This window comes from Artemia sp. Qi Xiang Cuo, chromosome 3 (genome assembly GCF_049724085.1).
Source record: "Artemia sp. Qi Xiang Cuo chromosome 3, ASM4972408v1, whole genome shotgun sequence".
Taxonomy (NCBI): domain Eukaryota; kingdom Metazoa; phylum Arthropoda; class Branchiopoda; order Anostraca; family Artemiidae; genus Artemia; species Artemia sp. Qi Xiang Cuo.
In genome coordinates, this window is record NC_142796.1 from 46,368,296 (window position 1) to 46,385,097 (window position 16,802).

The 16,802-nt window shown below is 35.9% G+C and overlaps 1 protein-coding gene across 1 annotated transcript in view; it reads left to right on the plus strand.

The window, feature by feature from the left end:
• The first annotated feature begins 1,898 nt into the window (after positions 1-1,898).
• LOC148954174 (very-long-chain 3-oxoacyl-CoA reductase-like) overlaps positions 1,899-16,802 on the plus strand; it is a 69,410-nt gene continuing 54,506 nt past the window's right edge. Inside the window, exons 1-2 of the mRNA XM_089085983.1 lie at positions 1,899-1,956; positions 12,473-12,548. Coding sequence (XP_088942109.1) covers positions 12,488-12,548 — 61 coding nt within the window. The 5' untranslated portion in view covers positions 1,899-1,956; positions 12,473-12,487. The remainder of the gene's footprint in view (positions 1,957-12,472; positions 12,549-16,802) is intronic.

The window sequence follows — 16,802 nt, forward strand, 5'->3', positions numbered from 1 at the left end:
TTTACATATTAATTTTACTTTTATTTGGGTAAATGGCTTTCTCAAAACTTGTTGAATTTTATTTACGAACGTTTTTATTAGTAACAAATATACGTAACTTACGAATTAATTTACGTAACGAACTTCTATATTCATATATTTTTAATACGTATATTAGGGGGTTTGCTATCAAAATTCCGTTTTTTAGAGTTTCGGTTACCATTGAGCCGGGTCGCTCCTTACTTACAGTTCGTTATCACGAACTGTTTGATATTTTAGGAGTTTTTGTTTTGTTTACATGCTTGTGTGTTTACGTAGAGAAATCTAGCAACAAGAATTTAGTGGTGTAAGCAAATCTTTTCCAATGCATAAAAAATTGAAATGAAAACTTGATATCCAAAGATCATTTCTATAAACATTTTGCGAGTGAGAAAAAGGAAAAAATGATTTGATGAAAACACAAATTTCTAAGCATCTTGAGTACTAACGGGAAAACGGAAACATTGTGGATCAAGATCTAACAACAGCTGGATTATAGCGACAGAAAAACGAATAGATGCCAGATTCTGCTATATTTTAAGGTCAGGTTTTGCCGTTAGCCCGGAGTCACTCCACATATTTGGAATGGAAGAATAGAATAAATAGCAAAAACTAGCAAGAATCTGGTCTCTATTCTTTTTTCTATGACAACAGTTCCCAAACTCACCGTGCGATTTTTTGCCAATTTCATCCATCTTTACAAAAGTTATCGTATATGTTGCGGTTGATTCCTTGTTGATCACAAGGAATTTTTTCCTTGTGATCAAAGTTGAATTTTTCCAGATTTTATTGCAGTGATCTGTCGGGTTGAAGGTATATTGTGTCTTTTAAAAACATGTTCCGAAAAACTCAGAAGTAAAATATTTGTATTATTTATATAGGAATTTCAATCCGATTTAATTGAGAATCAAGCTTTAGTGATCTTTTAGACACGCGATCTGTTTCCGTATCCATTGACTCGTGCCGCACCGCTTTTGGACAGTCTCAATTGTATTTGGTCTAAAACCACGGGGGCTTCTAAATGACTTAAAGTTAACAAGGTTAATTAATTAATTAATTACTATATGAATATTAATAGATTAAATAATTAATTATGGTCAGCTGCTGCAAAATAACATCACTTCCCTTGACTCATGACAAAACTTCCTAGAATATATGTTTTATTCAAATTAGGTGTTAAACCCCCTCCACTCTATTGATATGAAGGGTCTTTCACGTAACGTTTGAAAATGAATAACGTTTGAAACTTTTTGAGACTTCAGGCCTCATGAGCAACGAGCAACTTCGAGGAATGGGTTATCTTGAAGTCATTTTGGTAGATATCCATGACTGTCTCAAAATTTCACTCCGATGCCATAGGGGGTATGTGGGGATACTAGGACGCATGGGGTGTCGGGGATTTGGGGTATCAAAAGCCCAAATTGTATCTTTAATCATGTATATTTAAATTCCTTGTGAAATTATGGTTTCAATAAGGTGCAACATGTCTACCCTTTTTACTAAAATATATCTGTGTAGAACGGGCCAATTCGTAACTTGGGGCTATGTTGGTCCCCCCCCCCTTGGAGGCACAATTTCAGACGTTTCAGTCAATCTCTGTGAAATGGCTATGTCAGAATTTGAATACGATGCCTTGGGGCTATGGGGATGCTCGGGGTAAATAAGGGGCACAAGAGGGGGTCTGGAATCTGGATATTCTCTAAGAGGGGGGGGGAGCATCAAAACTTTCATTGTACATTTCAAATGAGCCTTTTTTCAAGTACCTACGATTTTCCCTTCAATACGAAATGATCGTAAAAAATGTGGGAGACACACAGCTCTTTATTTAGTCAACCCTAGCGTGTTGACCTGATTCTTGTACAGATAGTATAGTATTCACTTTTTCTTGCAGTTGTGACAGGATCGACTGATGGAATTGGAAAGGCATTTGCTCAAGAGGTAGGTCTCTTTAATATTCTAACTTTGATTTGTAACATATCTATATTTAAACAAATGTACCTAAGAAAAATTTTGAAGCAAATTTTTTTTAAGGTTTTCATATCCAAGCATACTAAAAATTAAAACATTTTTTTTGGTCCTGGTAGCCTACCTGAAAAAAAGTTTCAAAATTGAAAAGGAATTTGGGGAGCGGTCCTGCCATAAGCAGTCTCGAATAGTCAAACTGTTCGTGGAAGCGACTCGGCTCAATAGCAACCGAAACTCTAAACCGGGAATTTTAATATCAATAGATCAAACAGTTCGTGGTAACGAACTGTAAGTAAGGAGCGACCCGGCTCAATGGTAACCGAAACTCTAAAAAACGGAATTTTGATACCAATAGATACATCAGAAGAACCAGATTTTAATTCTGATTTCAAATATATAAGTTTCACCAAGTTTAATCTTACCTATCAAAAGTTACGCGCCTGAGAAAATTTGGCTGATTTTCGAAAAAAGGAGGAAAGACCCCCTAAAATTATAGAACCTTAATGGAAATCACACCATCATATTCAGCGTATCAGAGAACCCTACTGTAGAGGTTTCAAGCTCCTATCTACAAAAATGTGGAATTTTCCATTTTTTTGCCAGAAGAAAGATCACGGATGCGTGTTTATTTGTTTGTGTTTTTTTTTTTTTTCCCAGGGGTAATCGTATTGACCCAGTGGTCCTAGAATATCGTAGGAGGGATCATTGGAACGGAATGGAGGGCACCAAAAAAATGGAGGGCAACTAGGCCCCCTATCACGCTCATTTTTTTCCCAAAGTCATCTGATCAAAATTTTGAGATAGCCATTTTGTTCAGCATGGTCGAAAATATTATAACTATGTCTTTTAGGATGACTTAATCCCTCGAAGCCCCCAGGAGGAGGGCTGAAAGGTTGAAATATAGTATTGGTTATTGGGACCCGGCTCAATGGTAACCGAAACTCTAAAAAACGGAATTTTGATACCAATAGATACATCAAAAGAATCATATTTTTATGCTGATTTCAAATATATAAGTTTCATCAAGTTTAGTCCTACCCATCAAAAGTTACGCGCCTGAGAAAATTTGCCTTATTTTTGAAAAAAGGGGAAAAGACCACCTAAAAGCTATATAACCTGAATGAAAATCACACCATCATATTCAGCGTATCAGAGAACCCTACTGTAGAGGTTTCAAGCTCCTATCTATAAAAATGTGGAATTTTCCATTTTTTGCCAGACGAAAGATCACGGGTGCGTATTTATTTTTTTTTTTTCCCCAGGGGTGATCGTATTGACCCAGTGGTCCTAGAATATCGTGGGAGGGCTCATTGGAATGGAAATTAAAAGTTATAGTGCCCTTTTTAAGTGACCAAAAAAAAATGGAGGGCAACTAGGCCCCCTCCCACGCTCATTGCTTTCCCAAAGTCACCTGATCAAAATTTTGAGATAGCCATTTTATTCAGCATGTTCGAAAATATTATAAGTATGTCTTTTAGGATGACTTAATCCCCCGAAGTTACCGGGAGGAGGGCTGAAAGTTATGAACTTTACCCAATGTTAACATACAGTACTGGTTATTGGGAAGTATACAGTACAGACGTTTTCAGGGGAGATTTTTCCTGGTAGTGGGGGGGGGGGGGTCGGGCACGGACGTATGCAGGGGGGCCTCCGGGCCCGCCCCCCCCCCCCCGAAATCTCACGATTTTTTTCATTTCCCCTAATTTTTTTTATTTTTCTCACAGAATAATGGGTTTGAAGGATTTGCCTTCCCCCTGAAACAAATTGCCCCCCCCCCCGAAATAAATTCCTGCGTACGTGTCTGGGGTCGGGGGTTATGTAGGAGGATCTTTCCATGAAGGAAGTTTTCATGGGGGAAGGGACATTGCTATGAAGGGGACGCCGGATATGCCAGCATTATTTAAAAAAAGATCAGAAATTAAATATAAAAAAACAAGTTTTTCAACTGCAACAGCAGCAACAGCAAAACTTTAAACGAACAGAAAATATTACATATATGATTGGGTTCACCCCTAGTCAATACATCACTCATTAAGCCAGAGATTTTTTAGTACTTTCATAAGAGCTATCTATTCTAATTAACGGCCTTTGTGATTAAGCGGCCATTTTTAAAAAATCGGAACAAAATTAGAACTTTCATTTAAAGAGCATGGTATTGACTAAGGGGCGAGCCCCCTAATATAATCAATAAAAACATACGAGTGTAAAAGTTCGTTACATAAGTTGATTCTTAAGTTACATATATTTATTGCTAGTAAAAATGTTCTCAAATAAAATTAAACAAATTTCGACAAAGCAATTTAACAAAATAAAAGTAAATTAATATGAAAATTTTGTTTTAATTATTCATGTACTGTGAGCCAAGATCAAAACCTGCATTTATTCAAAAAAGTTCAAAAATTATATAAGAAAACAAGTTTTTTTAACTGAAAGTAAGGAGTGACATTAGAACTTAAAACGAGCAAAAATTATTCCGTATATGAAATGGGTTGTCCCCTCCTCAACGCCTTGCTCTTTACGCTAAAGTTTGACTTTCTCACAACTCTATTTTTTTTAAACAATAAAAAACTTTAGCGTAAAGAGCAAGGCGTTGAGGAGGGGACAGTCCCTTTCATACACGGAATAACTTCTGTTCGTTTTAAGTTTTAATGTCGCTCCTTACTTTCAGTTAAAAAAACTTGTTTTTTTTATTTAATACATTAAAAGAATTGGCTTATTGCGATGGTTAAAAATATATAAGATTCATTGAGTTTCTTGTTACCCATCAAAATCTACGAGCCTGAGAAAATTTGCCTGATTTTCGACAAAGGGGGAAAACACCCCCCTAAAAGTCATGGAATCTTAAAGAAAATTACACAGTGAAACCGAGAAAGGAAAGGATATAGTAAATGAAAAATAAAATATAATAAGAGCGAGAACAAAGATTTTGTCAGCCAGTAGCAAAATATGAAGACGAAAAACTAGCAAATATTTCGACAAGGACCTCCACCATGTCGTCCTCAGCGCTCAAAAAAGAAAATAGGGTCAGCACTTAAGTACAAAACACAAGCTTTGCAAAAAGACCATATTAACTGGTCGTAGTAGCTTTAATTGATAATATTAGTTGAAAATTTTAACGGCTTTTATTTGAAATTGGGTACAAATTTTTAACATTTTTTTTCGGCACTGTAATGCTCGCTATTTTACCAACGAAGAAAAGACAAAAAAAAGGAAAAAAAGAGAGATAAGAAAGAGAGAGAAAAGACTGTCATTCCTACTAAAACGTTTCTGGTTGACGCATTCTTTAATTTTTTTTTTTAATAAATGTTGCTGTTTACCTTTTGTTTTATCTCTAGGGTGTGTACCCGTTTGAAGAGAGGCGTTTTGGCATAATGGTCAAAATCTATAGTAGGCTTCTTTTACTAACAGTTAATAGAGCAGAACCAGTTAGGCGAGTATGATTATATAAGTGCGAATAAAAAAAAAACTATTAAGCATGTTTTGATACAGCTCTTTCTATGTTTTGCAATAGGTCATATTATGCAACAGGTTAATATACGAGAAGCTACTTTCTTTTTGTACCTTTTTTTTGTTTCAAATATCTGTAATTGTCCCAATAGAGACGTATCTGCACGTAAAAAGACCCCCCCCCCGCCATTCTCTTGAAGAGCACCGTCGTGAAAAATTAGAATTTGCAGCCTCAATCTTTACTTCTTTCCTTTTTTGGATTCCCTTTCCCCACAACTAAGGGTGACACCTATGATGAGATATATACCGTAGGCTACTTGACAGTTTAGTCCGGATTTAAGATGCTTTAAGGACGTAATACCAAATTGGCTGGGAAAAATATTTGTGAATGAAATGTAAAATATTTGCGTTCATTAGTAGTTCCATTGATTTTATGGTATAATTATGGGTGACCTTCACTTCACTATACTGAAAATAAACCGACTGTCCTCTGCCAGAACCTAAATTTTGAGTCAAAATTTTGGGTTAAATTTTTTGTTAATAAACCAAAAAATTTTGACTTTGAGTTAAAGTACCAAGGAAAGTGAAAATAAACACTGATTTTTGAATTCATTAAGCGGAAATTTACACAGCCATGTATATTTTAAAAAATTAAGGAACATTATGAATTCACTTTAAATTACTAATGCAGATATGAAATTTTGGTAGTAGTAGGTGACAAATTAAAAAAAAAGAAAAAAGAAACCTGGGTGTAAAATGAGCAAAAAAAAAGCTAAATACATATGGCTCGGAAGAGATTAAGAAAGAGAATGTGTAGTGTGTAGCTTTCCTTTAAAGGTGTAGTTTGTCTTCCGCAATTAACAGTTTATTACTTTTTGAATTTTTAAGGACGATCGTCAAGATTAACTAATCAGTTTTGTTTATTTATTTTCATGGTTCAACGTGGCAACAGTGACGATAATGTGATATTACCCTAAAAACTTCACAATTTTTTGACAAACAGAAAAAAATCTTAGAAAATCGCGGTTTTCAGCTATGACATGGCCTTAGAGGGGTCCAGGAGGCAAAAAAGTTTTAATTTTGATGTCCTTGGTGCTAAAAGATCGACCTTCCATAGTGTCCAGATGTAAATCCAATAGTGCAATCAGAGTTGGTCTAATCTACTGTAATTTCTGAGATACTACATAGTATTGTAATTTACCTACGTAATTTACCGGTTCTCCACTTCCAAAGCCTAGTACGGACACACTAGAATAATAATAATAATAATAATTAAAAAAAAAAACTATTTATGCCCAGCAGAAAATGGAATGGCAAAAACAGGAAAAAAACGAAACTCAGACAAACTATTGATGAATTGCTGCATATTTACCTATTTCACTCGTTCGAAAAGTAAAAAAAAAGAACAATACAGAAAATCAGCACCACGCTGACTTTCTCGAAAACTTGAAAAATGAAAATACAAGGCTTTGGCTGAGGACAGCCGAAACTATCCCATGCTCATAAATCATCCTTTAATACACAATATAGGTGCGCAGATCAAAATGTGGTGGTCGGATGAGAGCCTTGCCAGGGGGAGGAGGGATAATAAGAAAAAAGTGCGTTTTGGTCCACTGTTTTCCATTGTGCCCGGGAGAGTCCTTGGACTAATTCCAGAATAATCCTCCCACTTATGTCCAGATAGCTTCATTTTAAGGGATAAATTTTTTCCAAATATTTTTCCGATTAGCCGTAAGCGACGTGAATAAGTTGGCGTATCTTTTTTGTGTCATTTGATTGGTACAACAAAATGCTGAACTGTAAAATTATTTATTGCGCCAATAACTTTGAATTCAGAAAAAATGAGATAAAACTCACTAAAAACATCACTAAGAAATGCAGTTCTAAGGTGGAACCATTCTATTCTTGAATTCAAGATCATTACCATCAAAACTTTTACTACCGCCAAGCCTGCATCGGTAATTCAATAGGCGTTATATGAATTTTATTATTAAATTGAGATTCATAGCCTACATTCTTAAACTTAACACGTTCTGTCGATTGGCATTTTGTTTTTATTATCAAGAGACTCAGAAATTTCCATGTTTTCCAAAATACATGTTATCCCAAACCATAAAATGGAGCAACCATATTATGGTGCAGCCATAATATGGCTTTGACATAGAAATAGTTAGAAGATTAAGCCTTTGACATCAGAATTATTTTTGCCGTATATTTGATGACTAAGAAAATCTTGCTTGCAGAAAGAAATAAAAAGTCGAAAACCCAAAACATAATTTCTTCTCAAGTTGTAAAATTAATGAATTGTAACTCAACTCTTCGATTTACAATACATGAATGTATCTCTGACAATCAGTACAGGCCAAAGAAATGATTAGGTCCATCTGGTACGACTACTACTACTAACGACTCATTTAAGAATCAAGTCGCCTGAGGCCAACGCAGCTACGCACGCTCCTAGAATCAATGCATTTGCCCTAAATCGAAGCTAATTTACCCTGATTTTATTTACAACAAAATTCAACTGTCATATTTAGTCATTGTGTCATCTGTTGCCGGATTAGAAAACTGGGTATTTGATCAAATAACTGGTTTTGCCATCTTGCATATACAAGAATGCCCGCCACTATCGATTGGCCCCTTTCCTGCATCCTCCTCTAGCGACTCTTGATCCTACCGTTGAGCTCCAGGAACGCGTTCATAGCTCTACGTACTGGCAAAGGACATTGAACGGATACTACTACGAATTGAAACTGTTGGAAATGCACTGTTTTGATGCAACTTCAAGTCCGCAAAACGAAAGAATTTTTCCTTTTGCGAAACTTATTTTTCACTTATCATGATCATTCTTGCTGCTTTTTGGCTTTGAGTATGTGAATAAATTTATTACATCGAGAGTTGTGAATCAACTGCTCAACCCATTTCTGCAAAAAAGTTGACTTAAAACCGCTTCACATAACGTCAGAAAATAGCTCTAATGACATTTGACAGTAGGTCAGCGTTGACCATTGTTCTTTTTATTTCTGCGAAACCATATTTGCTTAAAAAACAAAAGAAAACAAACAAACAATAAAATGGAAAGTGTTTTCAAATAGATCTTCTGTCACCATAACTGTCACATGCAGTTGCTAGACTGTTGTTCCTTGGGTGAACCACGGCCAACAACTAACATGGGATTTGAATATTTAGAATCTACAGAAATACCCATTAAAGCATAATTAATAAATACATTATTATAAAAACCATATGAAATTTTCATTAAAATCAGTTGCTTCTTAGATGAACGAAAGCTACTAATTAGGATGGGACTTGGCTAGAATAATGTAGTCGGATATACAATAAAAACCCATAAAAGCATCTACAATAAACACTCTAATATAAAACCATACAAAATCAATAATAGGATCAGTTGTTGCTCTGGCACACCAAGGCAAATATTTAGTATCGGATTGAATTAATTAAAATCTACAATACAAAATCAATAAAAAACAATCTAAAATATACAGCAAAAATAATTGATGCTTGGACAAACCAAGAAAACATTTAGTCTCGGATTCTTTATTTAAAATAAAAAATCTGAGACCTGAAAGAGAAACTAGTAAAGCCATCTACAATAAACAATCCGCATTAAAAACCATGTACAATCTGTGATAAAACAAGCTGCTGCTTAGAGAAACTAAGTTAGCATTGGGAAAATTATTTAAAATATAAGATCTGAATTGAGAACTATTAAATCCATCCAAAATGTGTAATTTAATACGCTATAAAATCTACCCTAAATATTAGTTGCTAGTTAGGTGAAATAGCTAAAAAGTGATATCGGATTTAATGATCTAAAATTTAGTCTATGATTTGTAACTAAAAGTCCTAATACAATCTGCGATAAATAATATAAAATAAAGGCATTTTAAAATTTATAGTAAAAATCAGTTGCTACAAAAATGAACTAGGGCCAATAATTCATATTGGATTTAGTTATCAAAAATATAGAGTATATGATCTGAAATAAAAGCCAGTAAAACCATAAACAAAAAAAACCCGCAATAAGTTCCACTTGAAACCTACAGTAAAAACCAATACCGCTTATATGAGAGTTTAAATGAGAGTACTAAACTTGAGAGTTTAAAATTTGACAATGTGGAAGATGGTTGGAATAATTTTCGAAAAATAATTTGTGAAGTTGCTGAAGGTGTCTTAGGGAAGAAAGCTAGAACTGCAGCTAAGAATATTAGTGAAAAAGCTTTATGTTTAATAGAAAAGAGAAGGGACTTGTACAAGAATTATCTGAGTTATAGATCATATGAAAACAAAAGGAATGTAAAGAAAGTGGAGAAAGCAGTACAATATGAAATAAAGAGGTGTGAAGTAAAGGCCATGGATAAAATTGCCGAGAATCTAGAAGATGCAGCTAGAAGTCATAACGGCAAAATATTGCACTGACATTATAACAAATTTAGAGCTAATTGTCAATCTAAACTTGGCCCAGCGAAAGACACGAATTGGGCTGAAAATAGTGATAAATAAAAATCTAAAGAAAAAGTCTCCGAACATTTTAAGAATCTCCTTAACTGAGAGAGAGTTGAAGGAAGAGAAATAGAGGAAAATGAAAAAGTTTGTGATACCTTGGATGTGAAGGAAGATTTGTTTTGTGAGGAGGAATTAGCAACAGTACTAAAAGGACTAAAAAATAATAGGGCTCCAGGTGCTGATAGGGTGGTAAATGAGTTTCTTAAATATGGTGGCTCTGAGGTTAGAAATAAGTTACTGAAGATTATGAATATGGTTTTTGAAAAAGGGGAAGTACCGAACTATTGTAGAAAAACCTTAGTTAACCCACTTTATAAGAAAGGTGATAAAAGTGAGTGTGGTAATTATCGAGGGATTAGTCTGGTCTCTGTAGGTAGTAAATTACTTAGTAATATGATACTTTTTAGACTGAGAGATGCCGTAGACAAAGTTTTAAGAGAAGAGCAGTGCGGTTTTAGAAAAGGTAGAGGATAACGACCAAATTTTAACTCTTAGGTTAATAATTGAGAAGTGCCGGAGTTTTCAAACACCTTTGGTCCTCGGTTTTATAGATTATGAGCAAGCGTTCGATTCTGTTTATAGAAGAGCTTTAATAAAGGTTTTATCCTTGTGTGGCATACCAGACAAATACATTAAAGTGATTAGTGCTATGTACGAGAATAACACTGCTGCGGTTAAGGTAGGAAATGAGGTTAGCAGCTGGTTTTGTATTAAATCAGGAGTTAAGCAGGGTTGTGTTCCACCCCCCTTTATATGGATTATTTTGATGGACTTTGTCTTAAGGAGCACAGGAAAGGCAATGTGAGACCACGGAATCAAATGAGGAGGAAAAAATCTCCTGGACTTAGATTATGCTGATGATTTATGCATCCTAGAAGAAAGTGTGAGCAAAATGAATGAAGTTCTAGAGGTTTTGCGAGTTCAGGGTGCTAGAATAAGCTTGAAAATTAATGTTAAGAAGACTAAGTCACTAAGACTAGGAATAAGTGAAGATGAAAAGGTGAAGTTGGGTAATGAAACGATTGATCAGGTGGGCAGCTTCACTTACCTTGGTAGTATTATTAGTAAAGATGGTGGGAGCAGTGAAGATGTCAAAAGTAGAATAGCCAAGGCTCAGGGTGTTTTTTCACGGTTAAAAAAAGTTTGGAAGAATAGGAAGATAAGTCTACAAACTAAGATTAGAATATTAGAAGCTACAGTGATGACAGCGGTCAAATATGGCTCTGAAGCATGGACGCTCAGAAAAGCTGATCAAAATTTGCTAGATGTTTTTCAGAGAAATTGCTTAAGGATTGTTCTGGGTACCCGGCTGACTGACCGTATTTCAAACAATAGGCTGTTCGGAAGATGTGGTTCAGAACGGCTCTCTAAGACTAGAACGAAAGAAAGGTTGAGATGGCTAGTTCACGTTGTGCGGTTCAAGGATGACAGATTGCTGAAGACTGTTCTTTTCAGCCAACCGTCTAGGGCTAGACGGAAATCAGGTCGTCCTCGTCTGGGGTGGGAGGACGCCATGAAGAGGGATATAAAGAAAATGTGAACTTCGTGGACGGGTTTAAAAAGAGAGGTTTTAAATAGGCTTAGATGGAGGAGGAGCGCGTTTAGCTCAGTTGGCCTTGGGCGGTTTCGTATCGTGATGAGTTGTTAGTAGTAGTACTAGTAATATCGATTTAGTTATATAGAATTGACTGTCTAAGATCTTAAATAAAAGCAAGCAAAGGCTTTACAGCAAAGATATACAAAAATTACAATTGCGACAATTTTTTAGTCAATTACGTACCTTAATAGGAGCGTGAAAATAAAAAATAATAGAAATTTAATGTCAGATGTCATAAAAACTGGGGAGGGCAGCTGCCCCTTCCGTTCAGGCTTAGAACCATCGCTGAATCTACATTAATAATTAATCATTACTTGTATGAACTTAAGTTAAGGCTTAAGATTGGATTTAATTATCTAAAATATGCAATTTGAAGTCTGAAAGAAACCAGTAAAACCATCTACAGTAAGCATTGTGTAATAAAAACCTGCCGAAGTCTACAATAAAACCAGTTGCTGCTTAGAGGCAAGGGCAGATCCAGTATTTTTTAAGGGGGGGGGGCGCAAAATAGGTTGATCCGATGAAGAGCCGAAAGATGTTGCAGAATCAGCGAAGATTTTTCATAAGAACAATCAACAAAATTCTATATTTCAAAATGCCGTGCCAAAATTATAACTTCTTATATGTTTTAAATCTATCAAATTTAAGAAAAAATAATAGCGTTTCTGTTTTTCATCTTTCTTCTTTCTTCTTTTCTCTTCTCGTTTCTTCTTTAGTTTATGTTTAATCAGTGTACGATCTTTTTAGGCTAAAAATCTTAAGATTAACTCATTATTTTTTCATTCATATCATCATTTTTATTTTATTCCTTTAGTTCCGATATACCTCAAACATATATTTCATTATCTTTATATTTCATATCCATTATTGGCTCATTATTTCAATTTCCTCGTTATTTTCATTCCAATTATTTTCTAGTTGGCAAAGAATGGTATGAATATTGTGCTGATTAGCAGGTCAATGGACAAACTCGAAAATGTTGCCAGAGAAGTTAGTAAGTATAAAAATTCTATGTCCTTTTTTCGATAAACGAAGAATATCTTGATTTTATTTCGTTTTTTTTTAATGTAGCAATTCCCCGTTTCAGTTGCTACGGCTCACCATTTGTAGTCATATTATATATTCTTATGTGTCTTTTCCTATTACTTTTTACAGACTCGACAAGAAATAAGCGGGAACTCTCTTTTGTAAGCTGTTCAATATGTTACGAAGGTTACAAGTTGTTCAATACAGGGTCGCCACGTATGAGTACAGGGGGAAAGCTCCCCCCAATGTTTTTGGGCACTCAATAAAAAATGAGTCGGTACAATCATGGCATGAAGCGTCACGATTCTTTCGACGCCGCCAAAAATCTTCGTTCGGTTAAATAAAGACAACGAAAATACTGATGTCTTCTACAGAAATATCTAAATTGGTCGGTAAACGCAACGGTTTTACCGACTCGTACAGTGATTTTAAGTATCGTATTCCAATAGGACATTATGCTAATTATTGGTAAAAAAACAGTCAGTAAAAATGACCAGCCAGTCGGTAAAATCCCTTGCTCCCCCATCCCCCCTCCCGACATTTTGGCTAGTGATGACCCTGTTTCAAGAAGCACACTTGTGCTATGTAGCTTGTCCCACAAAGCTTTCTCATCTGGCTCAGTTCCGTAAGTTCACTCGTGCTTCAATGGGGCTTTCAGACCATAACGTCACCTGAAATTTCAGGGCAAACAAGCATCCAAAACGTGATAGGGCCCGTCCGCCTAGCCTTAGAGTGTCAGACGAGTGACCCAATTCATAAGCTCAGACAGTTGCGCAAAAAAAGACAGTTAAACTAAAAATTAGTTGAATATCGGTTGACCGACAAGTTGCCTGAACTCACAGGCAACAAACGTCAAAAGGCTAATACGTGAGGGTGGGGGTCCTCCTGCTTAGAGTGCCATCAAAGCCTAATAAGGGCCCGCCTGCCAAGAGGTAAGGCGAGAGACCTAATTCACAGGCTCAGACAGTTGCGCTAACAAAAAAAAAGCCTACGATTTTACACATCCAAGCTTTCTGACTAAACTACTTCCCCTTCAGAATTTCGTAAGCAAAACTTCTGGGAAAATTCTCTTCTCCCTTTGAAAACACTATTTCATCATTTGGCAGTTAGTTTTAAAAAGTTTCAGCGTGACCTATAGTGATGGTTCCGATGAACCATCTAATTTTCTGGCCAAAGTTTCCCTGGTACTTTCGCACTATCAGGGCCCCTCTAAAGTCCAACAAGAGATGCTACAGTCAAACGGGAAAGACGCAATGAAAAACCCGTTTTTTACAAGATGATTCAATACACCGCAGTAGAGAAATACATTGTATAGCGTGGTTTTAAGATATTTAAAGTGTTGTTCTTTGGTGTTTTTTTTTTTTTGGGGGGGGGGGGGAATGTACCAAAGTTAGGTTACGTATTTAATATATGCTATGCTTTGCCCCCCACTCCCCCTAATGTGCAAATATATAGCCCAAATTTGTTTCTAAACTATTTTATAGTCATCCTATTTCATTTCATTAGCATTAACCCAACTTGACTTTTTAGAGAGGCCCTGATGATCCGAAAGTACCGTTTCCCTTACATCCTGGATTCTATGTAGTTTTGTGGTTATTCTCTCTTTGATCATAAATAAATTTATTTTCTTGAACAAAAACCCAGATTCTTTCTTCATGTTCCTCCACTTTTACGTTTCTGTTGCAGTAAAGTTGAATAAATTTTGACTCCGTTTAATTTCTTACGTTACGGAGCGCAAGTTCAACCATAAGCTCAGCTGCTCAGTAATCATCCGTCAGAAGGAGAAACGTAAGTAAAATAGTTAGTGTGAAAAGCGGCTTCCCCTCAACGTACCGTATGTAATTTTCCACGTCAAAAAATTAAGTTGCATGCGTTAAGTATAATCTTTTATGGTTAAATAAGTTCTGTCACACTAGGCTAACTTAAATATCAATAAAACAATGATAGCCATCGTCAATAAACCATCACGATCATCATAAACAGACTATAAAAAGCTAAAAATGTGGAATGGAGAAGAGATTCGAGCTCTGGTCAAGCGTGACATACTTTGTAGAAAAGGTTTATAAACTTGATTTTCAAGTTTATTAATTGCTCATCCATAAATTTCATTTTGTTGATTCTATATTAACTCTTCCTTAACATAACATAAAATTATGTAATGTACAAATTCAGAATTTGAGTTATTCTCCGTAATGATCGAGTCTTCTGTGCACTGCCTGTGTTACGGACAACATTTTCACCGTAATATTACATAACCTAACGTCTTAAGTTATGGTAGTGTGAAAGGTTATATGGCGCAGTGTGTTTAGGGCGTAAAGTGAGTTTCCGCCGAAGTAACATAACAAACTTGTTTTCGTAAGCTACCAAAGAATTGTTCCTAAAGGGCTGGGCACGGCACACGTAGCTGATTTCGGGAACCGATTTCAGCAGCTCAGTGGACAAACGATAGCGGTAAGAAAAATGTATTGAAAGAAAAATGTATTGCGCGAGATTTTCAAAACTAAAAATCAACTGGAGTTTATTAATAGTTGCATGATTGATCTCAGCTCAGTAGCAGGGTCTTTCACCACAGACATCTCTGGCTGAATATTTATTTTCTGTTTATTTGTATCCCATTTTTTTGTGATAATCACGATGAAAATCGGCGCTGATTTTGTAAACCGGCGCCGAAAACTAGAAAATTTCTCAAGCTCAAATAGACGCCGATTTCTTTTGAAATCCGAGCTGATTGGGAAATCCGTTCTCGAAATCAGCTACGTGTGCCCAGTCCTTAAGATAAATTTATTAGCAAAAGGACATTAAGATCATCTTTCAACAACCACCAGGGAGACCCATTAGTTTATTTATGATGGTTGTGTTAATACTTATAATCTGCCTTATATTCACAAATTCAATTGTCAACCAAAAATGACAGTCATTATTAGCTTCCCAGAAGTTAGTTTACACCTACTCTTGAACTGACTAACATTGACAACTGAACTAACAGCAGTAAGTAATTTTTAACAATAAATCAAAATAACCAGTTCTTGCCAAGCATGAGAAAGGGCAGTGGCACTGGCGAACTGGCAGGGGGACAAGGGTAGCTTCCCCCTGGGCTGGTCATGCCCATTTTCAATGATGGTTCTAGGCCTGGGCCGGAGTCAGCTGACCCCTCCTCCCGGTTTTTCTGACATCTGATATTAATTTCCTTTCATTTTATTTTTTTACACTTCTGTGGTATACCATTTCCCTCCCCCAGACTATGAGGCCTAAAACCGCTACTGCCTATTTTTCATTAAAAAAAAAAAAAATAAAAAAAACCAGGGACATCAAAATAAAATGTTTCTGCCCCCTTGGACCGATCTTAGATCTATTCATACCTGAATGCCACAATTTTTGTACGATTTTTTGGTTGTTATAAATTATGAAGTTTTTAGGGCAGCCCACATTTTCATCTGTGTGCTACGTTGAGCCGTTGATCAGTAAAATTTGACAATTCTTTTCGTCTATTGCTGTTTGGTATCATGTTTTCTTTAGCTAGTTTTTGTGATTTTTCATCCACGTTTCTCTTTTTAAAGTTTGGCGCCCGATACTACTAAAAATTGCATAACTGCATATAGAGGCTTGTTTCACTAAAAACTGAGTTTCCGATCCATCCTAATTTTCTTTAGAATATATTCAGGGCTGTTCAAAGGGGGTGGGGCGATCGGGGCAAACTGCCCTGAGAATTATGTCTGATGGGTTGCCATGGATGGGGGCAACCCCTCCTTTTTTGTTTATGTTTGAGTCGGGGGCACCGTAATTAATTTCGCCCTGAGTAGAGATGCGCTTATTGATCGTGACGGGAGTCCATATATGGGCATAGAACCACGTGGTTTATGGTTTTCTCTCTGAGAATGGAAAAACAGGATTTTTCTCACTTGAAAAACCATGAATTTTGTCACATTTATGGTTGTTTTCATGGATGGTTATGTGTGCGGGTCGATTTATTTGATGTTTTTCTCGGATGTCAACATCAAATTATGGATGTTTTATTGTTTTTGTCGGTGAGAATTTGAAAAACATGAATTTTGTCGCATATATTTGATGTTATTAATGGATGTTGAATTGTTTTGTCAGTGAGAATTTGAAAAACAACAGCAATTCATGTCTGTTTTATGGTTTTCTCACTGAGAATGGAAAAACAGGAATTTGCCAAATGTTATGACTTTCCCGGAAACAGTTAGATCACGTGTTTCCTTCT